The following is a 22477-nucleotide window of genomic DNA, read 5'->3' on the forward strand; positions in this document are numbered from 1 at the left end:
AATTACATAAATGGCATCGAGCGGATTTTTTAGCGTTATACACGGGCGCCGTTTTCAGTTCATTCAAGACGAACTATGGTCATAATGTGAGAAATAATTGGCAGTTGATTCATGTTTGAAACCTTTTGACAACAGCAAAAAGGAATCTCTTAGAGGTTTTCTTCAAAGAGTCAAAAACTTGCGAACTTAAGCAAAATGTGTGCTTTCAGCTTTTCAAACCTCGGAGTTCGCGATGCAATATACCAGTCAAAAACCTACGATTGCAAGCGTAATTTGTCACCTATGATATTAAAATGTAACCAAATGGTATACTCGTGAAATTAGGAAATAATTTCACTTGCATTTTGTCAAAATTCTTATAATTTCCCTCGCCTAAAGGCTCGGGAAATTATTAGAATTTTGACAAAACGCGCGTGAAATTATTTCCTAATTTCACTCGTCACCATTTGATTACCCATACTAATATCGCTAGAGTTGATATTTTGAGGATTTGGTGATAAATTTCATTGAAAAACTGTGGATTTGTTGTAACTTAATTATTACTGTACTTCTGTAATAAATCTTTGAAAGTGTAATTTGCAGTCAACTTAAGTGCATTGTTTTTAACTTTGTAGTATTAAATAGATTTGTGGCCTTTAATAACTCACTTTAATACTCACCCTTGCTCTCTTAATAATATTATGTTTAATAATATTGTTATATTTAGCCTGTGAAGACAGCTGACTCTTTTTGCTTTTTTCGCATACAGATGCAGATGTATTTGCAGGCTATGTTATTTTTATTTGTCATGTTTTATTACTTTTTGCCTTTTTGTATACCAGTAACTACTTAAATGTCAAAATTTACATGCAGGCTATGCAATCTCTAGGGTGCAACACCATCCAAGCCTGAGTTGGCATTTACATTTACTCTCCCTTTAATGAAGCTTTTGCACACCCTAAAATTAATCTTGAGGGTCAAGTTGCTGTTAAAAATTGCTGTGCTGCCCTCCATACTCTTACAGATGATGTTATTGTATTCTCAGTAAGAACCATTAACATGCGAGTTAAGGACCATGTTGCTGCCTCCGATTTGTCTAGTTCGCTTGGCGTTTCTTGTTAAGTATTGTGATTGGAAACATTCGCTTCCATTTCATCGAGATTAGGTGCCAAATTTTACTATGATTGAAATGACCGAAACTGGCGGATCTAGCCCCCTCCCCCCTCCCGGCACCTTATTTTTAGGCCAAACTAAGGGCCGAGAAAAAATATTTTCCAGTCTTGATGATCGGGCCCTACCCCACACTTAGCCCTACCCCACACTTAGCTGTAGCTCTAGATCCGCCACTGGACTTGAATCGAAGATGCGGGTTAGGTGCCAAATTTCACTAACCCAATAATTTGGACAAAACTGCAATGATGTTACGTAAAATGGCCGAAACAGAAGACTACTTCTCTTTCCATACAGTGAGAAAAAAAGGTCCCAAACTTCACTAACAATTCTACCAATCTAAAGTGATTCCATACTACAGCGGATAAAGGTAATTCAACTAGATGCAGCTTAGGTCCCAGATTTCACTACGATTCTACCAAACTACAGTGTCTTTATGGCAAATGAACGAAAAGGCGAACTAGCTTGTACCAGTTTAATTTAAAGATCAGGGGCGTATCTAGCCTATAGGCCCGTAGGCCCGGGCCTACAAATGGCTTAGCCCTTCCGTATTTTTTAAACTGTGCTGTCAGAGAGCAATTGAGGCTGAAGCACTTTCAAGATGAAACAGGAAGCAATATGCAATAAAAATGTTGCTACCTCTCCTTTTACGCCAGAGCTTATCCCGGGTTCGATTCTGTAGCATAAAATGGCTGAAGTATTTTTCTAAACTTCGTATTTTGATTTTGCTTATAGAAGGCACTTTATAACTTGGGTTTGGATACGGTTGATAAGCCAAATACCGATCTTTTGTACATTGTCATTTCGAACCATCCTTACTTAGCTACAGTTGCCCTTTTGGAGAGTTGTTATTTGACCATGACTCGTCCAACAAAAAGTGGCTATTCAGATATACCCATGTTTTTCCTATTATTGTTGGATGGCAATGGATTTCACTGCGTGCAGTGTGTTTCATGAACGTAGCCACATGAAATATATAATGGTCGTAACAAGTCTGCCTTCAACCTTCAACGTGTTTAGGCGATACATATATTGGTGACATCCATAAATTAGTGAATATGCCCCACAGAATTTCCCGTTCCTTTTATGTATGAGTGAGGTATCAAAATACAGTTGAACACCGGTAACTCGAACTCTGAAGGTAAACGAAAAACAGTTCGAGTTAGCAGGGCCGGGTTTTCGAGTTAACCGACTAAAAATGACTGAAAAGTGGGTCCAAGGAAAATAAACATTAGTTCAAGTTAGCGGGGTTGTTCGAGTTATCCGAGTTCGAATTCAAGTTACCGAGGTTCTACTGTATGTCCATCGTGCCATAACGAAATTGACACACCCGTAACGAAATTAGCACATGCCAGAATTACTGCAGAAAAGTTATAATTTGTAAATATTTCCTGATTTAACGGATTAAATTGTTCAAACGGTAAACAAGCAGACATTGCTTCTATGAAAAAAGGTCCTGCTTATTGCGCTGAAGTTTAACGCGGTTATTGAATTGCTGACTCTTGATATATATATTCTTAAGTTTTGTTGCCGTGTCAGTGTACATAACGTAGCAAATCAAGCCCCACAAGTCAAACACAGCGTCGATCGTCGCCATCCCCAATGGTGCTTTAATTTATAACTATTTCTTAAAATATTATTGTTCTGGACAAAGTTAATTATGTTCATTCATGGATTTTACCGACTAGTTTCTTCTTAAAATTGTGCAAAAGCTGTCTTTTTCTGTCCTTTTTAGACGTCGGTCTAGTAGTCAAGCTTAGCACACGATTTCGTTATAGCAATAAATTACCGAATTTCTCGTCAGTGTTAACGAAATTAGCACAAAAAGTCCTGGTGTCGCACTGTGACACCGGGATTCAATTTTCTTTTTAGTTCATTGCAACTGAAAAAAGAAAAAAAAAAAAAAAACAGCACGTAATGTGCGTAGCATATCTGCAAACTGAATTTCCGAATTGCATCTGAATTAAAAGATTTGGATCAATTAAGAACAACAACAACCATTTTATTTTGCCAAATTAAATAGAGAAAAAATTACAGCATAACATAAATTAACTAAAATAGGCAAAAAAAAACTACCCAGAATAGAAATAAACTAAACGAGCTGAGTAGTTACAAAAAAGGAATTTAATTGCTTGACAAGGTTGTACATAAAAGAAGTCAGAAATAAACTAAGACAAGTAATGAGTAATTAAGTACTACGCAAAAAAATATAAGTACAATGTAACTAAGTATGTATAAATCGTAATTTAGATAGAAAAATAGGAAAAAACAGTACCAGTTAATGTTTGAACTAAAACTTGTTCATATTAGTTTGATACAAGCGAAAAGAAAATTAAAATACTAAGCCAGCATTAACCATAAGTACTTACATAATGCTTTTTCATAGTTTGCTGGGGAATGCTAACTCTCTTAGTGTTTTTGACAAGGAGCGGGTAGCAGCCTGTAGCAGAGTTTAAACGCTTTATCTCTGGATATGAATTTTCTGCCTCCTGGGGTGAACTCAAAAAAATCATTTACGAGTAACAACAATAGTTATGATGACGCTGACGACGACTATGATCATGGTTGTTTTACGCATATGACATCATGCACGCATTCTATTTCGGGTGCGGAACCTTATTGGGCTGGGAACCAAACCCCTAGACAAGCCACAGAGCGCGGGATCCACGAACTTTATTATACACTACTCTTTTCCTCCTCTGAAATGTACTTCCATTTTAAAAATGGCTAACGAAAATGGCTCACAAGACTTCTAATGTGTTATTTATGCTCATCAGAACACAACAAGATTCATGGGTATAATGATTTTTGGCAATAGAGCACACTGAGGTATAAAATTGAATTAAAGTTTAGATTTATTACTTCTACACAAAAGCTGATTCACTTCAGAGACTAATTATTACCGGCTCAGCATAATTTAACTGTTTAAAATTAACTTATATTGTTTCAGTCTCTTTTTATATACTGTAAATTCAGGCAAAAAGTACCGACTGCCTAATTTCCAATATTCAAAATAAAAAAAATGGAAAAATAATGCCAAACTGTATCTATAATGCAAAAGGTACATGCACATGAAGCTACACTGTATACAAATTCTTATCTCGACCTCGACTTGAGTCTTTTTCAAACTAGTGTCAGTATGACAGTACCAACCATACCAACCTCTTCGGTAAAAACCCTCTAGATTATCTAGCTCTGTACATCTGAAATACGGCTGCGTTTCGATATTTTAATGCTAAACACAAAAATACCTAACAATTCCAAAATCGTCCGAGATATTTTGCTTTTTGTAGAAAATTTTCCACGAGGGTCTTCCGTAAGGTGATTTCCGTAAGGTGAGTTCATTGGCTTCTCAAGACAAGATGATCATACCTGACGGGTATAACCCATGTTTTCAATTGAGAAATATTGGGTGTTACCCTTTGAGAACATGCGAACGGCGGACTATTCCACAAAAAACAAAAAAATGATATTTCAAGAGAGTATTCATAAGAAGGGATCTTCAGTCTCAAATTAAAATAGCCACAGATTTTTGAAGTTTGAAAATTCATTTTGTACTCATGGTCAGCCAGTACAAAGTCACCCGTCCGTAGTATACGATGGGACGTCAAGTGACACAGTACTGCCTTAAAAACGTTGTCTTAGATGCTAAAATGTCTTTTATTCTTAGAATTAGGTAGGGATCTTGTGTCTGAAAGCGAAATAGCCACAGATTTTTCAAGTTTGAAAATTCACTTTGCACTCATGGCCAGCCGTTACAAATTCACCCGCCCGTAGTATACGATGGGGCATCAAGTGACACAATAGAGCCTTAAAAACGTTTGCTTAAAGATAAATGTCTTTTATTCTTAGAATTAGGTAGGGATATTATTTCTTAAATTGAAATAGCCACAGATTTTTCAAGTTTGAAAATTCACTTTGCACTCGTGGCCAGCCGGTACAAATTCACCCGTCCGTAGTATACGATGGGGCATCAAGTGACACAATAGAGCCTTAAAAACGTTTGCTTAAAGGTTAAAATGTCTTTTATTCTTAGAATTAGGTAGGGATATTATATCTTAAATTGAAATAGCCACAGATTTTTCAAGTCTGAAAATTCACTTTTCACTCATGGCCAGCCGGTACAAATTCACCCGTCCGTAGTATACGATGGGGGCACGACGTGACACAGTACAGCCTCAAAAACGCTCATTTAAAAGGTAAAATGTCTTTTATTCTTAGAAGTAGGTAGGGATCTTGTGTCAAAAACTGAAATAGCCACAGATTTTTCAAGTTTAAAAATTCACTTTTCACTCGTGCCCACCCGGTACAAATTCACCCGTCCGTAGTATACGATGGGTCTTCAAGTGACACAGCTCAGCCTTGAAAACGTTGTCTTAGAGGCAAAAACGTATTTTAATTTTAGAAATAGGAAGGGATCTTCTGTCTCAAATTGAAAAAGCCACAGATTTTTCAAGTTTGAAAATTCATTTTGTATTCATGGCTGGCCGGTACAAAGTCACCTGTCCGTAGTATACGATGGGACATCGAGGGACACAGTACTGCCTTAAAAACGTTGTCTTAGATGCTAAAATATATTTTATTTTTAAAATTAGGAAGGGGTCTTCTGTCTCAAATTGAAACAGCCACAGATTTTTCAAGTTTGAAAATTCACTTTGCACTCATGGCCAGCCGGTAAAAATTCACCCGTCCGTAGTATACGATGGGGCATCAAGTGACACAGTACAGCCTTAAAAACGTTTACTTTAAGGTTAAAATGTCTTTTATTCTTAGAATTAGGTAGAAAACTTGTGTCTAAAAGCGAAATAGCCACAGATTTGTCAAGTTTGAAAATTCACTTTTCACTCGTGGCCAGCGGGTACAAATTCACCCGCCCGTAGTATACGATGGGGCATCAAGTGACACAATAGAGCCTTAAAAACGTTTGCTTAAAGGTTAAAATGTCTTTTATTCTTAGAATTAGGTAGGGATATTCTATCTTAAATTGAAATAGCCACAGATTTTTCAAGTTTGAAAATTCACTTTTCACTCATGGCCAGCCGGTACAAATTCACCCGTCCGTAGTATACGATGGGGCATCAAGTGACACAGTACAGCCTTAAAAACGTTTACTTTAAGGTTAAAATGTCTTTTATTCTTAGAATTAGGTAGAAAACTTGTGTCTAAAAGCGAAATAGCCACAGATTTTTCAAGTTTGAAAAATTCACTTTGCACTCATGGCCAGCCGGTACAAATTCACCCGTCCGTAGTATACGATGGGGCATCAAGTGACACAATAGAGCCTTAAAAACGTTTGCTTAAAGGTTAAAATGTCTTTTATTCTTAGAATTAGGTAGGGATATTATACCTTAAATTGAAATAGCCACAGATTTTTCAAGTTTGAAAATTCACTTTGCACTCATGGCCAGCCGGTACAAATTCACCCGCCCGTAGTATACGATGGGGCATCAAGTGACACAGTACAGTCTTAAAAACGTTTGCTTAAAGGTTAAAATGTCTTTTATTCTTAGAATTAGGTAGGGATATTATTTCTTAAATTGAAATAGCCACAGATTTTTCAAGTTTGAAAATTCACTTTTCACTCGTGGCCAGCCGGTACAAATTCACCCGTCCGTAGTATACGGTGGGGCATCAAGTGACACAATAGAGCCTTAAAAACGTTTACTTAAAGACTAAAATGTCTTTTATTCTTAGAATTAGGTAGGGATCTTATGTCTAAATGCGAAATAGCCACAGATTTGTCAAGTTTAAAAATTCACTTTTCACTCGTGCCCAGCCGGTACAAATTCACCCGTCCGTACGGTACGTTGTAAACGATGAGGCATCAAGTGACACAATACAGCCTGATAAACGTTCTCTTAGAGGCTAAAATGTTTTCAATTTCTAAAATTAGGTAGGGATCTGCTTTCTAAAAGCAAAATAGCCACTAATTTGTCACGTTTAAAAAGTCTCTTTTCACTCGTGGTCAGCCGGCCATATTGGTTTGTTCCGTTGTGCAATGGGTTATGGGTATTGTACTATAGTATACGATGGACGGCTGTTAGCCGCTTACGACGGTGCATTTTCAGCGGCTAACAGCCATAGGGGTCGAGTGAATCGGGTGGCATGCTGTGAGATTGTTTCCTGACTTTTCACACAGCGGACTTCCTCAAGTTAGTCTCCCCTTCATGTAATTCTAACATTGTCAACAAGAGCTAAGAATGATTTTTTTTCCTCGCGTTTAAAACTTCCTACTATATAAAGCTTAGCTGACTAGAAATCGTTTTTAAAAAACTTTTTTGCTAAGGCCTTGATAGTAATGATTTTTCCCGCCAAAAGACGCGGGTTGCCACCGGAGCCTAGCTCGTTCCCAGGCCTAATCCGTGCGTACGGACGTACGTACGCGACAACCAAAATTTCTCGGTTCGATAGGATACCATTTGCCCTGTCTGTTCCCTTGTACCCGCATGTTACCAATGGAGCTACGCTACGCGCCTTCGGCGCGTGGAGCTCCGCTGAAAAGGTGCACTATAGCTCATCAAAGGATCATGGGTGCTTGCCCGTTATACATAAACGACCTATTAAGACTTAATAACAGTCAGCAGAATAGGAATACACGGGGCGCTAATTTTACCATTTTACCAACGAAATTTAATAGAGTGAAAGAGGGAGGTCGCACGTTTTCCGCAACGACTAGTAAATGCTGGAATCACCTCCCCTTAGGTTACGCACCTCTTCATCTGTAAATATCCTTAGGAATGCTTTGTATAAATATTTTAAATTAAGTCAGCTCAAGAATAATATTTTTACTCCTTTTTTAGATAATAACTTTTAGATTGTGTTATTTAGTAATAATTACCTTTGGATCAATATTGTAGATTAGTTTTTAAATTTTTAACTTACATTTCGATTTTAAATTAGGTTTTAACTAAATTTTAAATTAGATTATTGTTTATAGTAGATTCCTAATTTTTTAGTACATTAGAGAGGGCCACAAATTTATTAGTTGAAAAAACTATTACCGTGTAACCCTTTATAAATAAAGTTTGATTGATTGATTGATTGATTGATTGATTCCTTTTACTATTGTATTGAAATTATGAAAGATGACCAAGATAAAGGCCCTCTATTCACCTAATTGTTGACACAAGAGAAAAATCAAGTGGCGAGAAGATAAACTTCCATCCTATAAATTAAATAATAGCTGTTCATTCCAAAATTACTTCAGTCCTATCTCGACGACGTTGGGCTTGATCTGGTACAACATATTTGTTAACCGTGCAAATTATTGTGTATATGCAGGTGTGAAAAAACAAAACCGCATGTCCCCACCCATCAAAAATCATATTATACCCATTCTGAATGAGATTTGACTAATTACAATCCATTGGGAATTAATTATTGTTTTTTACCACATGATTACGTATTGTAAGTTTCTTCATCATATCTCATTACCTACTGTAGAAATTTCCAATTCCTAACTCTAACAAAGTTAGACCAACCGATCACTTGTTTTGTGGGCTACGGTCTATGTTACCTGCATAAAAAGATTTCATAAAATGAAAGACACAGGTGTTTTTTTCCTGTTTTAAGCTGCAAACATACTCACAAAACGACCGTACTGGTTAACCCTGGTTATTCCTGTAAGGCTTTGTAACAATGAAGTTCAGTACATTATGGTATACCAAATGAGGGGTACATTTCGGCAAATGAGGGGTACATTCGGTTAAGAATATTTATCATAATTCTGGATGGGTTTTTTTATACGAACCAGTAGACGAAATTTTCCATCAAAGACGCAGAGGCAAATAGGTAGTGACGCCATTTGCTTAGCTCAATTGTTTCCTCTGGTAGTTACCTGCAGTCTTTTTTCCTGTACGTTGATGACGTGGAAAGTAGGTTTACCTCGCCACGTCTGTACGAGTAGAGTTATGGCATACTGTGAAGTTGTAAAGGATGGACTCTGCTCGGGTCCGTACTTTTACAAACAAGCTTTCCTATCGCTTTTCTAAACTCTCGCATTCGTATGGCATATACAAGGGGATTCACAATGGAACTGGAGATGAAGATCACAGCTAGCACACTATTAATTTCAATGCCTGACGTATTGGACAATTCTTCTCGAAGGATAAAGTGTTGCATGAAGCCGATCTAGGGAAATCATGCAAAGATTAACTTGGGACGCTATTGGGAAGGTCATTTCAAAGGTCGTTTCAATAAATCTTGGCCATTCGAAGCCGTGGTTTTCTTCATCCTTGTGGAACACATACAAAGGTCCTGCCACAGCACCCACCAGTAGATCGGCCACAGTCAGGTTTATTATCATTCTCGTCCCCATAGCCCTTTCGTTTCTCTTAGCCGGCTGAGCCTTGGCACGAGGAAACGAAGGGCTCTGGGGACACAGGATTTCCAGTCCTAGATTCTAGGACTTCCGGTCTTCATGTATGCAGTCATGAAGTTTCAAAAGAATGTATGAGAGAGTCGTTACGTTTTCGACTTCCGTTTAGGAATTCTTTGTTTCAAACAGCCAATCAAAAAAATTCGAATTAATTCAAAAATCCTATGTCCCCAGAGCCCTTTGTTTTCTCGTGCCAATCCGGCTAAGAGAAACGAAAGGGCTATGGGGACGAGAATGGTTTATTATGAGGTACGTACTGCGCTTGCGCAAGTGGCGGATTCTTGCGAAGGCGGTGATAGTGACGGCATTGATTATTGATATTAGAAGAAATTCAGCGATGAAGACTGGAAACAACCAGATAGTGTCCTCGTTTGCAGGATTGTCTTCAGTAGTCATTCTTCTAACGAAATTGATTTTTTTTAATTCTGCACTGATAAAACGTCTTCTTGTACTTGTATTTATCCCAGACCAGCTAAAGTAAATAAAAGTAGAAATGTTTAATTTCTTTCAGCAGAAGGGTGATGCAGCCACGCTTGTACCTTCTCGACTTGTTTGAGTGAATACCTCTAACGCATAAAGCAGGCTAGGTGACACGAGAATACATCAGTTTCCAGACAAAATTATTTTACTTGCATCTATTAATCAACTATTTTGCATGAGGTATGAGTAGGGGAAATGATAATATTGGAAGCAATTTGCGATGCATTAAATCAACAGGTTAAAGCCGATCTTAAAGTTTGACTGTCAAACTTTATCAGTTGATTGATTTTCCTGATTATCAGCTGGCTGGGAATTTTCCCTTGTCAAGTTCACTGTTTAGCCATAAACCAAGCGTCGGTCATTATCGTCTCGAGTTTCACCTTTGTTTATTTATTTTCATTTCACCAGAGGCACAGTGCGGGACAGTAAAAAAAACGTTTTTTGTTAGTAGACCTCATCCTTTTACAAGCGACGAGCAGAAGCCACTATAGCAAAGACTTAAAACGGACAAGATGCCGGTGTTTCCGTGATTATCGGCTGGCTGCAAATTTCTGCTTAGGCTAACGATTTATAAATAGAGGTTGTTAGGTTGTTATCCTACGGAAATTTTCTTTTGGATTGCAGCACGAGCCTAAAGAATCTCTGTGTACAGGAAGAGCCTAACATCACGCAAAAGAGCCACACCTAACCTCAGCCGTTTTCGTTACCGGGGAAGATTGCGTGACGAGCTAAAAATACACTACATTATGTAACGATAGAAAATGGTATTGACCAATATCCCCTGACAATGAAGATTCGCTGCAGCTTTTCAGCATGTTAAAACTAAGCGATTCAATCGATGAATGGCAGGGATCTTTCAAGAATACCCACCTTTAATTTGCCAAAGGCCAATGACGAGTGACGCGTAAAAATGGAAAAAAAAATTAGACTGTAGTCTCGACACGGACAGGCCATCGAAATTGCCTGCCTTGTACCTTTTTCTTTTGTTGAAGCTGAAGGCAGCCATCGGGAAATTGCCTTCCATAGATAACAAACGCATAAAATAAAATAAAATAAAAAACAGAACACAACCAGCAAAAGGTGAGTGAACATCATTTATCTCGCTTTCAATAGATAACACTTCGGGATCGGAGGTGCTGACACATTCCTATTGAGATCCTATTATCACCCACAGCAAAAAGTATTCCATTGAGAAATTAAAATGTTCTCTTGGGAAATTAAAACAGTCCCTTGAGAGTTTACGAAAAAGTTTGAGAGTGATTTCACTGCCCACTAGTCTTAGGCCCGGGTCGCACTTGAGACAAACATTTGAAATGTTGCAAGATGTTGAGGACAATGTTTGTCTCGGAACTTGTCCGAGACAATTTGAATCGTTGTATTTAGGGTCGCACTTGGAGACATAAAATTACCCGTCACTTAGAACTTCACTTTACTGTGTTAATTTCGCAGCAAAAATAATATTCAAAATGGAGAGGAGAACGGGTCGCATTGAATCAAATCAACGCAAACTTTTGTTTCTTAATGCAAGTGTTCGTAACGATGTCGAAGCTTATAAAAGAAAGCGCGCCGCCGTTAGCGGGAAATTATGAGCAAATTGCTGTGCATCATGATTCGGACTGTGGCTACAGAACAGTTACTCTGGCCTATACCGATCTTTCCCTTCATTTGGATTATCTTGGCGAGGGCTCGTTTCCCAAATAGCGGAAATATTCGGTCGAAAACCGCTTGAATTCGTATTCATGACTAGCCTTGACAGTATAATGTGAAGCGAACAATTTTTTAAGGATCACTGAACTGATTGACACTTTTGTCACAAGAAAAACAATTTTTGTTTGTTGTTCGCAAAAAGTCCTGCGTTGAGGCAGGACGACGGCTCCTTTGAAGATTTGTCTCCGTGGACAAGTTTTTGTCCGCGTAGGGACAACTAGGTCGCACTTGGCGTGGTCAACTGATGACAGGAATCTGACAGTTTTTTTGGTTATCAAAATAAACTTGTCCCGATTTTGTCCCAAGTGCGACCCGGGCCTTACTATTTTACTTTAACAAGCAAAATAGTTGAGAAAAAGCGGCTTGCTAGAAAAATAAAACTCAACATAATGCGCAATGTTCTGTGACATTTTGTGCTTATTTTGAAGCCCTGAATTTTTTTCAGGCTTCTTTATTCGAGTTGCTTAAATTGGAAATTCACTGCGACGATCATTTATCACTTTCAGATGGACGAAATGTCGTGCAGGTGGTCTGATGAACATAACTTTTAATTCAAATGGATAAAAAATACCTTTTTACGCTGTCGGGAAAATTGCAAAAATGATTAAACACACATTTTAGTTCCAAAAAAAGCCACTTCGGTGTTCTCATTCTGTTTGCTTGTAAGAAACTGCTAGCGAAATAAAGACTGTTTTGGGTAAGCATGGAAAGTTAAACTTTAAAAATGTGTTTTAATTATGCGGACTGTCAGTGAGAATGCTATATGCAGAATGCTTGTTATTGAAATTTTCTTGTTTGACAAGGAAAATTTGTCGATCATTAAACCCAACAGTTTCTTAATAATGTTTATGTGAAATTTAGGGTTCATACGATTTCACTCTGTTAGGCATAAGAAAAGTCTGCCAAAGGGTAACTCATTCGGCAGACTGACTAGAATAGACACGATTGACTATCCGTGGAAAACCTTTTTCAATTCTTTATATTCTTAATTCCGGACATTGCTAATGGACTTGGGAGATCAGTTACATAAACTTTTACCAGTCGAATTTATATGTATATATAGACCTCATAAAAGCGGAATTAACGGTTGGCAATTTTTTTCAAGCGCTTTTGTATTCAAGAGTAAAAATAAAACTCGTCTGCTGTCAGTAGTTTTATTTTAATTCTGAACTTGCTTCGGTTATCATTTGCCACTGAATATTCACTGAATAGCCACGAAATGAACTGTTCTGCTGGCAAGCGGGCAGTTTAAACCTTAAATATACTTTCAGTTCTTTTTTAATATCGCCCGATGGTAAGAGAAGTGACCCAATGTAGAATGTACTGCTTTTTGTTATTAAAATTAAACTAAAATTACCGACAGCAGTCGAATTTGAACGAGTCGAATATATACCACAATAAAGCGGAATTAATTTTGCAAATGTTTACAGACGTTTCTGCGTTGCCTTTACTGGGAAAGACCAGATAATTTGTAAAAAGAATTTGCCTTTGTTTAGCGTCTTAATGTGCTCCCGTCATTTAAAGTGCTATATTCTGCACCATTTTTATATCTATCACAACTTGAAGATACTCCTCGATTGTCTTCAGTTGTTAAGGCTTGTACGAGTCGAATATATACCACAGTAAATTAGAGCGGGATTAAGTTGGTAAATGTTTACAGACGTTTTTGCGTTGCGTTTACTGGGATAGATCAGATGATCAGTACGAAGAACCTGCTCCTGGCAAATGTCTTAATCTGCTACCGTCATTTAGATATTGGGCTTACATCTACCACAAACTCAAGTTAGCTCCCGATAGTTCAAAAGAAGAGACAGGTGGGCTGACTTTGTTTTTGGTCAACCTTACGATCTGAGGCTTTCGTTGGTTAAGAACAATGTACAGTTCACTTGCCTCTTAACTTGAAACTCCGCTAGCACAACCTTCTCCAGAAGTTAAGGCAAAACATCCTGCTGTTAAACTTAATGCTTTTTCTCTTCTTTCAGTTCGTTATAGGCGCCAGACGACATCTAGTTGATTTGCATCAAATTGCGTATTCTTTTCTGTATTAAATATGAACTTAGCCGATTTTAACGAATAGGGAAGATATCTGTCATTCATCTGTTAATAATTTTGTTTGTTATTTGAATTTGCCAATAAGTTGTATCCGCAAATTTCCTCTTTGTTGCACCGGCCAATAGCTATCTGGCGGGGACCCCAATAACAATATATGACGTCATCGATATTTTCGCTAAACGTCATCTGACTGTCTTTTAATGCGACTTCAAAGTTAATTGAACAAATTGGGAGCTTATGCCACATTTGCCGCTTGTTGCCCGAAACATATCACTATATGGTGGCGATTTGCCATAAAAGATGAATCATGACGTCACGGAATCAACCTGTTGTCAATCATCGCAAGAGGATAGAAGCAGTTGTTCAAAAGAACATGACTGCCTTTGTTGTCGATAAAACTCGTCCGTTGTTGAAAAGATTATCTTAATTTTAGTGCTTATTGCCAATAACATGCCTATTGCTGGAATATTTGCATTGCGACTATGATATAACTCAAAACTTGACAGTTGTCGCTAGCAAATTCTCTCGCCTTTGAAAAGCCAAAGACTGTTGGAAGTGTAAAGTGAAAACACCAGGAAAAATAGATAAACACTGGAGAATGTACTGCTTTTCGTTATTAAAATTAAACTAAAATTACCGACAGCAGTCGAATTTGAACAAGCCGAATATATACCACAAGATAGCGGAATTAATTTTGCAAATGTTTGCAGACGTTTTTGCGTTGCGTTTACTGGGAAAGATCAGATAATTTGTAAAAAGAACCTGCCTTTATTTAGCGTCTTATTAATATGATCCCGCCATTTAAGGTGGTATAATTTATGTACGCAGGTATGACGAAATAAATCAATCAAAATATTTCTTTGTTTCTGATTGGCTTTCAATCCCCGGCTAATTCCAACGAACCGGCTAGCACCGACCAAATTTGGAAGACGCTTCTATTATTGGACGAATGACGTAATAATTATTGGACGATTGACGTCAATCGTCCAATAATAGAACAAATTATTGGACGATTGACGTCACGCAACAACGGATTTGTACAGAGATCAGCCGAAGGCGAAAATGGTCGCTAAATTTCAACATTGCGACGAAAAAAAGACCAAAATATTAGATGATAAAGATAACAAAAACATCAGAAAAGCTTCGAAGGGAAGTCACTTGATTTTTAAGTCGTGAATGCAATGAACGACTTATTGCGGGCAGGAATCGATTAAATTTGTGTAAACTCCCTTGGTAACCTGGCAACTTTATATTAAGTTTGAATAAAGTTCAAAATAGCGGATGAATGTGGACAAGGAGGTCTCCCAAGTTGTAATGCGAACTTTTGGATGCATGTACATCAGGAGAATACGAATATTATTTTTCTGGAAGGAATTTTTCTAGCCAGGCCAGTGCTCGAATCCGCACTTACACACAACGCAACGGAAAGGACGGTCGAGGAAGCAAGGAGCTTACTGCCGATCAGTAGCTTATTTACTTTATTCCAAAAGACCTTGGATATCAAATTATCTTTCATTGAAATGCGATCAAATAGTCGGTAAGTAATATTTAGGCTGTATTTTCCACTACAGATTGGTCTCACTCAGCAAGATGATAGAGATGCGTTTCGAAACAATTAAAGATAATAGCAATATATAGTTGTTAGGTTGCTTCGTCTTTCGATGGATCATTTTGCACTTTCGTCAAGTTTTTGTTCTAGTAATATTTTATATTTGTTGTCTCACTTTCGTTAACGAAGTTCACAATTTCCTCTGACATTCGTAGCTCATTAGGTAGTTATGTGAATGATAAATTTGCTTCTTTTGTAGGCAGACTACATTTGTAAACACAGTATCTTGACACAGTATAACTATTACAGATCAGTCCCTAAAATAATTTTTTCTTCATACACATGGTCTTGCATAAAAGGGGAAATATTAGTTCAACGTGTGGTAATTGTAGTTCTCCAGGGGTGTATCATTGCACTCGTGAATTATTTTTGTAAGCATGCACTGAGTGCTATGGGATCTAGACATTCAAAGAAAGATAACCTTTATAATTTTAAGGTTGAGAGTACTTTAAACCTTAAGGGAAAGTTAATTTAATATGACAAGGGGGATGAAGATATTGAGAGGGGCTCCGAAAATTTTTAGACACCCGAAGTGGGGGCTCTGAAAACATTTTTGTGCTGGGGGGGGGGACTCCGAAAATGTGTAACTTCAAAACCAACACATGACATCATCATACAGATTGGATGATTTTCAACTCAACAGTTAAATGAGCTGTGCAACTCAGCTATATCACATGGTTTACAGACATAACAAATGTAGTCCCAGTAGTTATTACACTCTTGTTCATCCCAAAAATGCTTTAGAAAATTTCAAAAATTAGAAATGCCCAACCAATAAAACCACATTGTTTAAAAATCTTCTAACGGGAACTATAAAAACGATTACTCTGTAACAAGAAATTTTACTGTTTGTTTCTCACTGGATGTCAGATCGATTGTACAAACTTCCTACTTTGCAGCTTTAATAAATCTATCAATCAAGTATTGGTAGTTGGGTCATGGATGAGCCGCTACCATAAAAACTATGTGTGAAGAATCGGAGTAGAGGTATGCACTCTGCGACAATAAATCAATAAATACTAAAGAACTCAACAGGGATCTGATCACAGCTGGATCTCAAGTCTGTCATAGTATAAACCATTGAAGACGATAACGGTAAACGTATTTGATACAGTCTAGCGATCTTTTATCAGGGGAGCAAAGGAATTGAAGGAGGGGGGCCGCTAAAGTTTCAAGCTTCAAGTTTCAATATCTTCATCCCCCCTCCCCTTGCTATATTAAATGAACTTCCCCTAAGGTTACTATTGTTAGTGGCTGTTAATTTTAACAATTTTTTTTTCTGAGTAAGATTTAGCGACTATTTAATTTAGCGATATTCCAAAAACTTAAAAAAATAGTTATATCGTGTCAACCAGCTTTTAATGAACATGAACCAGCTTTTAATGAGCTAATGTGGAAATAAATGTTCAGTAAATGAAGAAACTTTCCTGGTATTAAACGAACATTTGTATTACCTGAAAGAACAGAGTTACCGGTATCCATTTGTTAATGAATTTTTCAACTTGACCATGTTAAAGTGTGTGCTCATTTAGGCCAGGGTGGAAAGGAGGGACCAAGAAGGTACTTGATTTTAAAGAGTGATAAATTTGTTCAAGACAAATTTTAAATTTACAAATACTAAATTTAGCGATTTTCGCTAAAATGTTATAGCCACTAACAATAGTAACCTTTAAGTAGTTTTCTGTACATGTCCAGGGTTATAGCTAGCCGTTTGCAATTTGGCCAATTTCATTGATAATAATGATAAATAAAAAATTGCTTACACTTGATGGTTTGCGTTGTCCTACAGGTTATTTTAACAAGGCACATAGTATTTTGAATTCATTTATAGATTTACCAAAACAATATCCTGCAATACAACACATCACTGAACTCTGTATGAGGCTAGTCTGTCAAAAGGTGTTTTCAACATGTTCCAACTATCACTTACGTTTACAAAAATTGTAATTTCTCGATCAGCAAACATTTAAAAAATTGGCTTATCCTAGATGTCAGTTTTAAATACCACATTCACGACTTTGCTCATAGAGCCTTTGATTAAAGCTATCTTTAGGAGAGAAACATCAAAAATTCAGCGACGCCGGAGGAATTGGCCACTGTTAGCGAAAATTCTACGCCAAAGTTAGTAGCCATTTTAATTCATTTTGTGTTTTTAGAGCTCTTGGAAATATTTTGAATGAATAATAAAACAATTATTGAATTCGGCTTTCGTATGATATGAAGAATTATGCAGATCTAGGAGGGTGTTATCCGCCTCAGCCTTCGGCTTCGGCAATAACACCCTCCGAGATCTGCATAATTCTTCATATCATACTTAGCCTCATCCAATAATTGCTTATTATACCTATTTTGAACACGATTCGACTAATTCACTCATTTGGAATAAAAAGGACAATCAATTGGAATTAAATTAATGATTTTTTTTAACACATAATTACGTATTGTAAGAATTTACATCATGCCTCATTACTTACTGTAGAAATTCCCAATTTCTAACTCTAACAAAGTTAGACCAACTGATCACTTGTATTGTGGGTTACCAACTATGCTACTTCGATTAACACATTTCATAAATCGAATGACACAGTCATGTGTTGTTATTTTAGGTGTTGTTTGCCAGTTTTGAGCCGCAAACATACTTATACATAGACATTACAGACTCTTTCAACTCTAGTGTGACCCTCGGTATCCCGGCACAGCTTCGCAACAATAAAGTTCCTACCCTTTCGATCGAATGCCGTTAATGAGGGGTAAGATCGTCAAAGTCGTTCTCTGGTTAAGAACATATCTCATAATTCTGGATGTCCTTTTTCGAAACAAGCCAGCCGTCGAAGCTTCCATCCAAGGTGCAGAGGCAGTTAGATAGTCACGCCATCTGTTGTGCTAAGATTTTACCTGTTGTTCTTCGCCTGGAATGTTTTTGTCCTATCGTGGGTGGCGTGGAAAATAGGTTTTACCGCATCAGTCTGAGGTTTAAAGTTACGGTGCACTGTGAGGTTGCAATGGATGAATTCTGCTTGGCTCCAAAGTTTTACAAACAAGGTTCTTTATGGCTTTCCTAAACTCCTGCATTCGTATGGCATACACAAGAGGATTCACAATAGAATTGGAAAAATAAATCACAGCTAGAGCACTACCAATATCAACGCTTGATGTATCGGACAATTTTATCTGTATGCCAACTGGAATGGCACTATAAGTAGCCCAGGGAAGAATGGTGAGAACGGAAACCCCAGTGACTATAAATAATGTCACGGATAGTTTCCTTTCGGTGAGAATTGTACCTTGATTTTGCGAATGAGGACTTCTTTGAACATTAAGAATGATAATGACATAGGAGATTGTGAGGACAAGGAGGGTGACAATACCAAATAAGGCCCATACGTACGATCCCGCATCTGATTCATTCAGAATCAAGCCAGCCATGAGACAGGCCAGAAGAAAACTTATAACCCAGCTAGCTATCATAATTTTAAAATACACCCATTTTCTAATTAAGCAGTGCCTGAAGGGAAAAAGTGTCGAATGTAGCCGATCTAAAGAAATCAAGCAAAGATTTACTTGGGAGGCAACTGCGAAGGTCACTTCAAAAGCCAAAATAATAAAGCTTTTCCATGTGAAACTAAAGTCTTCTTCCTTCTCGTGGTATACAAACAGAGGTCCTGTCACGGCTCCTACCAGTAGATCGGCCACAGTCAGGTTAATTATGAGATACGTACTGCGCTTGCGCAAGTGGCGGATTCTTGCGAAGGCGGTTATAGTGACGGCGTTGATTATTAATATGAGAAAAAGTTCAGTGAAGAAGACTGGAAACGGCCAGGCAGTGTCCTCTTTTGCAGGATAGTCTAGATCTTCAGCAGTCATCTTGCTGAACGAAACTAAAAATTCTTTCTGCAATAATCTTCTTTACGTACTAATTCCAGACCAGCGCGGCGGCAGAGCCGACACACAGCGGAAGGACGAGAAGGCGACACGCGAAGGACCGCGAGGAGGGAAGGACGCCCAGAGAAAAAGGGAGGAGCGGAAAAGAAAACCCGGACCACAAGAAGCACACGAACGCCGCAAACAGCGACACAACGGCAGAAGGAAGGAAGGGGAGAGAAGACAGAAGAAAACGCAGCACAGACCGAAAAGAACAGAAGAAGGGCCCAGACGCGCAGGGACCACGATGACGGAAGGGCACGCGCCGGAACACAAAGGACGGGCCAGGAGCAGAGAGGAAAGAAGGGCACAGGAGAACGCCACAACGAAAGCGACGAAAGAAAACGAGGAGAGAATCTGGCAAGTGACCAGGTACAACGAACGAAGATGGATCGCAACCCAACCCCCATTGGGACAACGAACCAGACAGATACGTGGTCAATCAGCTTGTGGCCCTCGAGGAAGTGACACATCGTGCTACTGCCCGACCGAGACAACAAGACACGGCGAGGAAGATATTGGAGCAGCACGAGGTGAATCGAAGGCAAGAGAGGGAACACGCCTCTCGACGAGGCGAGGAGAAAAGGAAGAACAGGGAGGGACGCCGCCACGCAGGGAGAGGTGCAAGAAAGCAAACATCCTCCGCGAAATGGCGGCAAGCACACCCCCCCAAGACAAAGAGAGGAACGGCGAACTGCAAGAGGAAAAAGAATCAAGAAAAAAAAAAGCGCACGTCACCCGCCACCCACGCACAAAAGAACAAGAGAGGCGACCCGTCGAACAACCTCACCGAAGGAAAAGAGCGAGGAAGAGCGAACAGAAGACAGAAAGCGCGCACCAAGGCCCTGACATCCTGCTGGGAACAGCGCAATCCCAACAGGCAAGCAGAAGAGTGTGCAGCGACACACGAGCAGGGAAGCGCGACAAAAGAAGGAAAGTACCAAGAGATAGAGGCAACGTGGCACAAGACAGCGAAGGCGACCCAACAAAAAGCAAGTCGGTGAAAAAGAAGCCAAGAGCAGACAAACAGCGAGCCAATCCGGGCACGACGCGCCGCGAAACAGCAAAGAACGACGAAGCAAAAACAGTCAGAGAGAATCGCGGGAGGGGCCACGGAAAAAGCTCCGAAGGCACCACGAAGACACAAAGAAAAAAATAAAAATGAGAAGCAAGAGAAGACAAAATCAAAAAAATAAAATAATGGCCGAGCGAACAACGGAAGGAAGTACTCGAAGGAGCGCGCCGGGGCGCGCCCGTTTCTACCTCTTCTCCTTACTCAACAACTCCAGACAAAGCCTGCCAAAATCAAAGCGAGTGGCGTGAAGGAACAAACAGCCGGAAGCACAGAAAAAAGCTGCTGTCGAGGCGCAAAAGAAAAGAAAAGGAAAAGAATCCGGCCCCGGGACCAGCCCGACGAGCCTCAGGCAGCGGCCCAAAGGGGCGGGACAACAGGAAACGCGAAGAAAAAGCCACGAAGACAACAAGCCGACCACGAGACACACAAGACAGAGAAGAGAGGAGGCCAGACACGCGAGCCGACAGAAGAGAATGGAGAAAAAAAACAGAAGGAGACGACGAAACACTCCGACCAAGAGAGGTGGTCTCTGGGAGGGAACGAAGAAGAGAGGGAGAACAGCGCGGAGGACAAGCCAAGAAAGAAAGAGAACAGGAGAGAGGAAAAGAGAGAGAAAAAAAAAGAAAAAGAGAAGAGAAGAAGAAAGAAAAAACATAGTGAAGGAAAAGAGAAGGACCCGACAAAAGAACTCAGAGAAGAAAAAAAAAAAACAACCACACAACAACAACACTCATGACCGCGACTCTCACTGGCCTGCCGCGGAATCGGCGGCGAAAGAAGAACACCGACCCAAGCAGCAGAAGAAGCCAGCCGTCATGCTGAGCGTGACACAGTATCTCGAGGACAGACAAAAAAAAAGAAACACACGAAGCGAGGGGGACGCGGCGGCCGCGAGTTGGGTGGGGAGATGACGCGGAGAAAGAAAGACACGAAGCCCGAGGACCAGAGCCGCGAGGGACGAAAGCCGACGATCGAAACAACAGAGACAAGACAACCGAACAGACGCCAACTCTACAACCAGGCACGACACAAAGACCCGAAGAACCCAAGTCTCGACAGCAAGCGAGAGCAGAGAGCAGGCGCTCGCTCTGACGCTGCCGCACGAGAGGAGAAGAGGGAGACGAGAAAACAGTCACAGCCAGGGCACGAAGGGAAGAGGAAAAAAAATAGCGGAGGCTGCCAAGGTCCGAAGATGCCGCAAAAGTGGCAGCAGGCGAGATCTACCTCCGGCACCACGATACGTCCCGCCAAATTCGATTCTCAAACGCGGTACCAGGCGGACCTCTTCTGCACACGACAAACGCGAGGGGAAAGCAAATAGCCGACTGAGCGAAAGAGGCGAGCCGACCCAAGAACAGAAGGAGAACGCGAAGTGCACAAATGGCCACAGATGCCAAGTTGACCCGTCGCGAATCAGGAGCACAAAGAAAGGATCAAAACATAGACGCGGGGACACACAGAGATCAAGCTATGGAACGTCAAACACTGGAGGCGCTGGGATCAGTACGGTGGAGATGAACCTGCATCTGGCCAGGTCGACAGCGTGGGAAAAGGTCCGAAGTTGTTACCGCGAACAACGAAGTAACCAGTCTCGGAAAAAACCTGCCGCAATCAAAGAAAAGGCCGTCAACCGCCCAAAAACAAGGCCGTGGAAGAAAGAAAAAAAACCCCTCTCGTATGTGCGCTTCTCTACCAACCTGGAGCTGGAAGGCGGGAAAAGGACACAGATCCGATGAAAAAGCACAGCAGAAAGGCGCAAATCAGCCAGTCATACTGCACGAGTCAAGCGCGGCTGGGGAAGAATGCTTCCCAAACACAGACCACCAAGCACTAGGCGAGCCCGGCAGAAAAGCAAAACGTCGAGAGGCGAAACACCCGAAGCAACCCCATCCCCATGCTGAGTCAAATGGCGACAGCGAGACCACTACGAATACACCGTGGGAAGCCCTCAGCATTGCACGGAAAGCCCAAAAAGTGACGAAGAGATCCGCCACACCACCCCCTTTGCCTATATTGTCTTCTCAATGAATACATCCCAAACAAACACACTCTGCGCTCTCTCACTCTCCCAACACCTTTGCGGAATAAAGTGAATGCTCTTGGGTAG

General features: G+C 39.8%; 1 protein-coding gene and 1 pseudogene across 1 annotated transcript; both read right to left on the reverse strand.

Annotated features, from left to right (window-relative positions):
* Window positions 1-9057: 9057 nt before the first annotated feature.
* LOC144648814 (dopamine receptor 2-like) lies at window positions 9058-9922 on the reverse strand (annotated as a pseudogene).
* An 8431-nt stretch (window positions 9923-18353) lies between these two features.
* On the reverse strand, window positions 18354-19238 carry LOC144651139 (histamine H2 receptor-like). Its single transcript, XM_078511033.1, has one exon. It carries the CDS (start codon window positions 19236-19238, stop codon window positions 18354-18356), a length of 885 nt encoding a protein of 294 aa, XP_078367159.1.
* Window positions 19239-22477: the final 3239 nt, after the last annotated feature.

This window comes from Oculina patagonica, chromosome 4, assembly GCF_052425735.1.
Source record: "Oculina patagonica isolate OP01 chromosome 4, crgOcupat, whole genome shotgun sequence".
NCBI lineage: Eukaryota > Metazoa > Cnidaria > Anthozoa > Scleractinia > Oculinidae > Oculina > Oculina patagonica.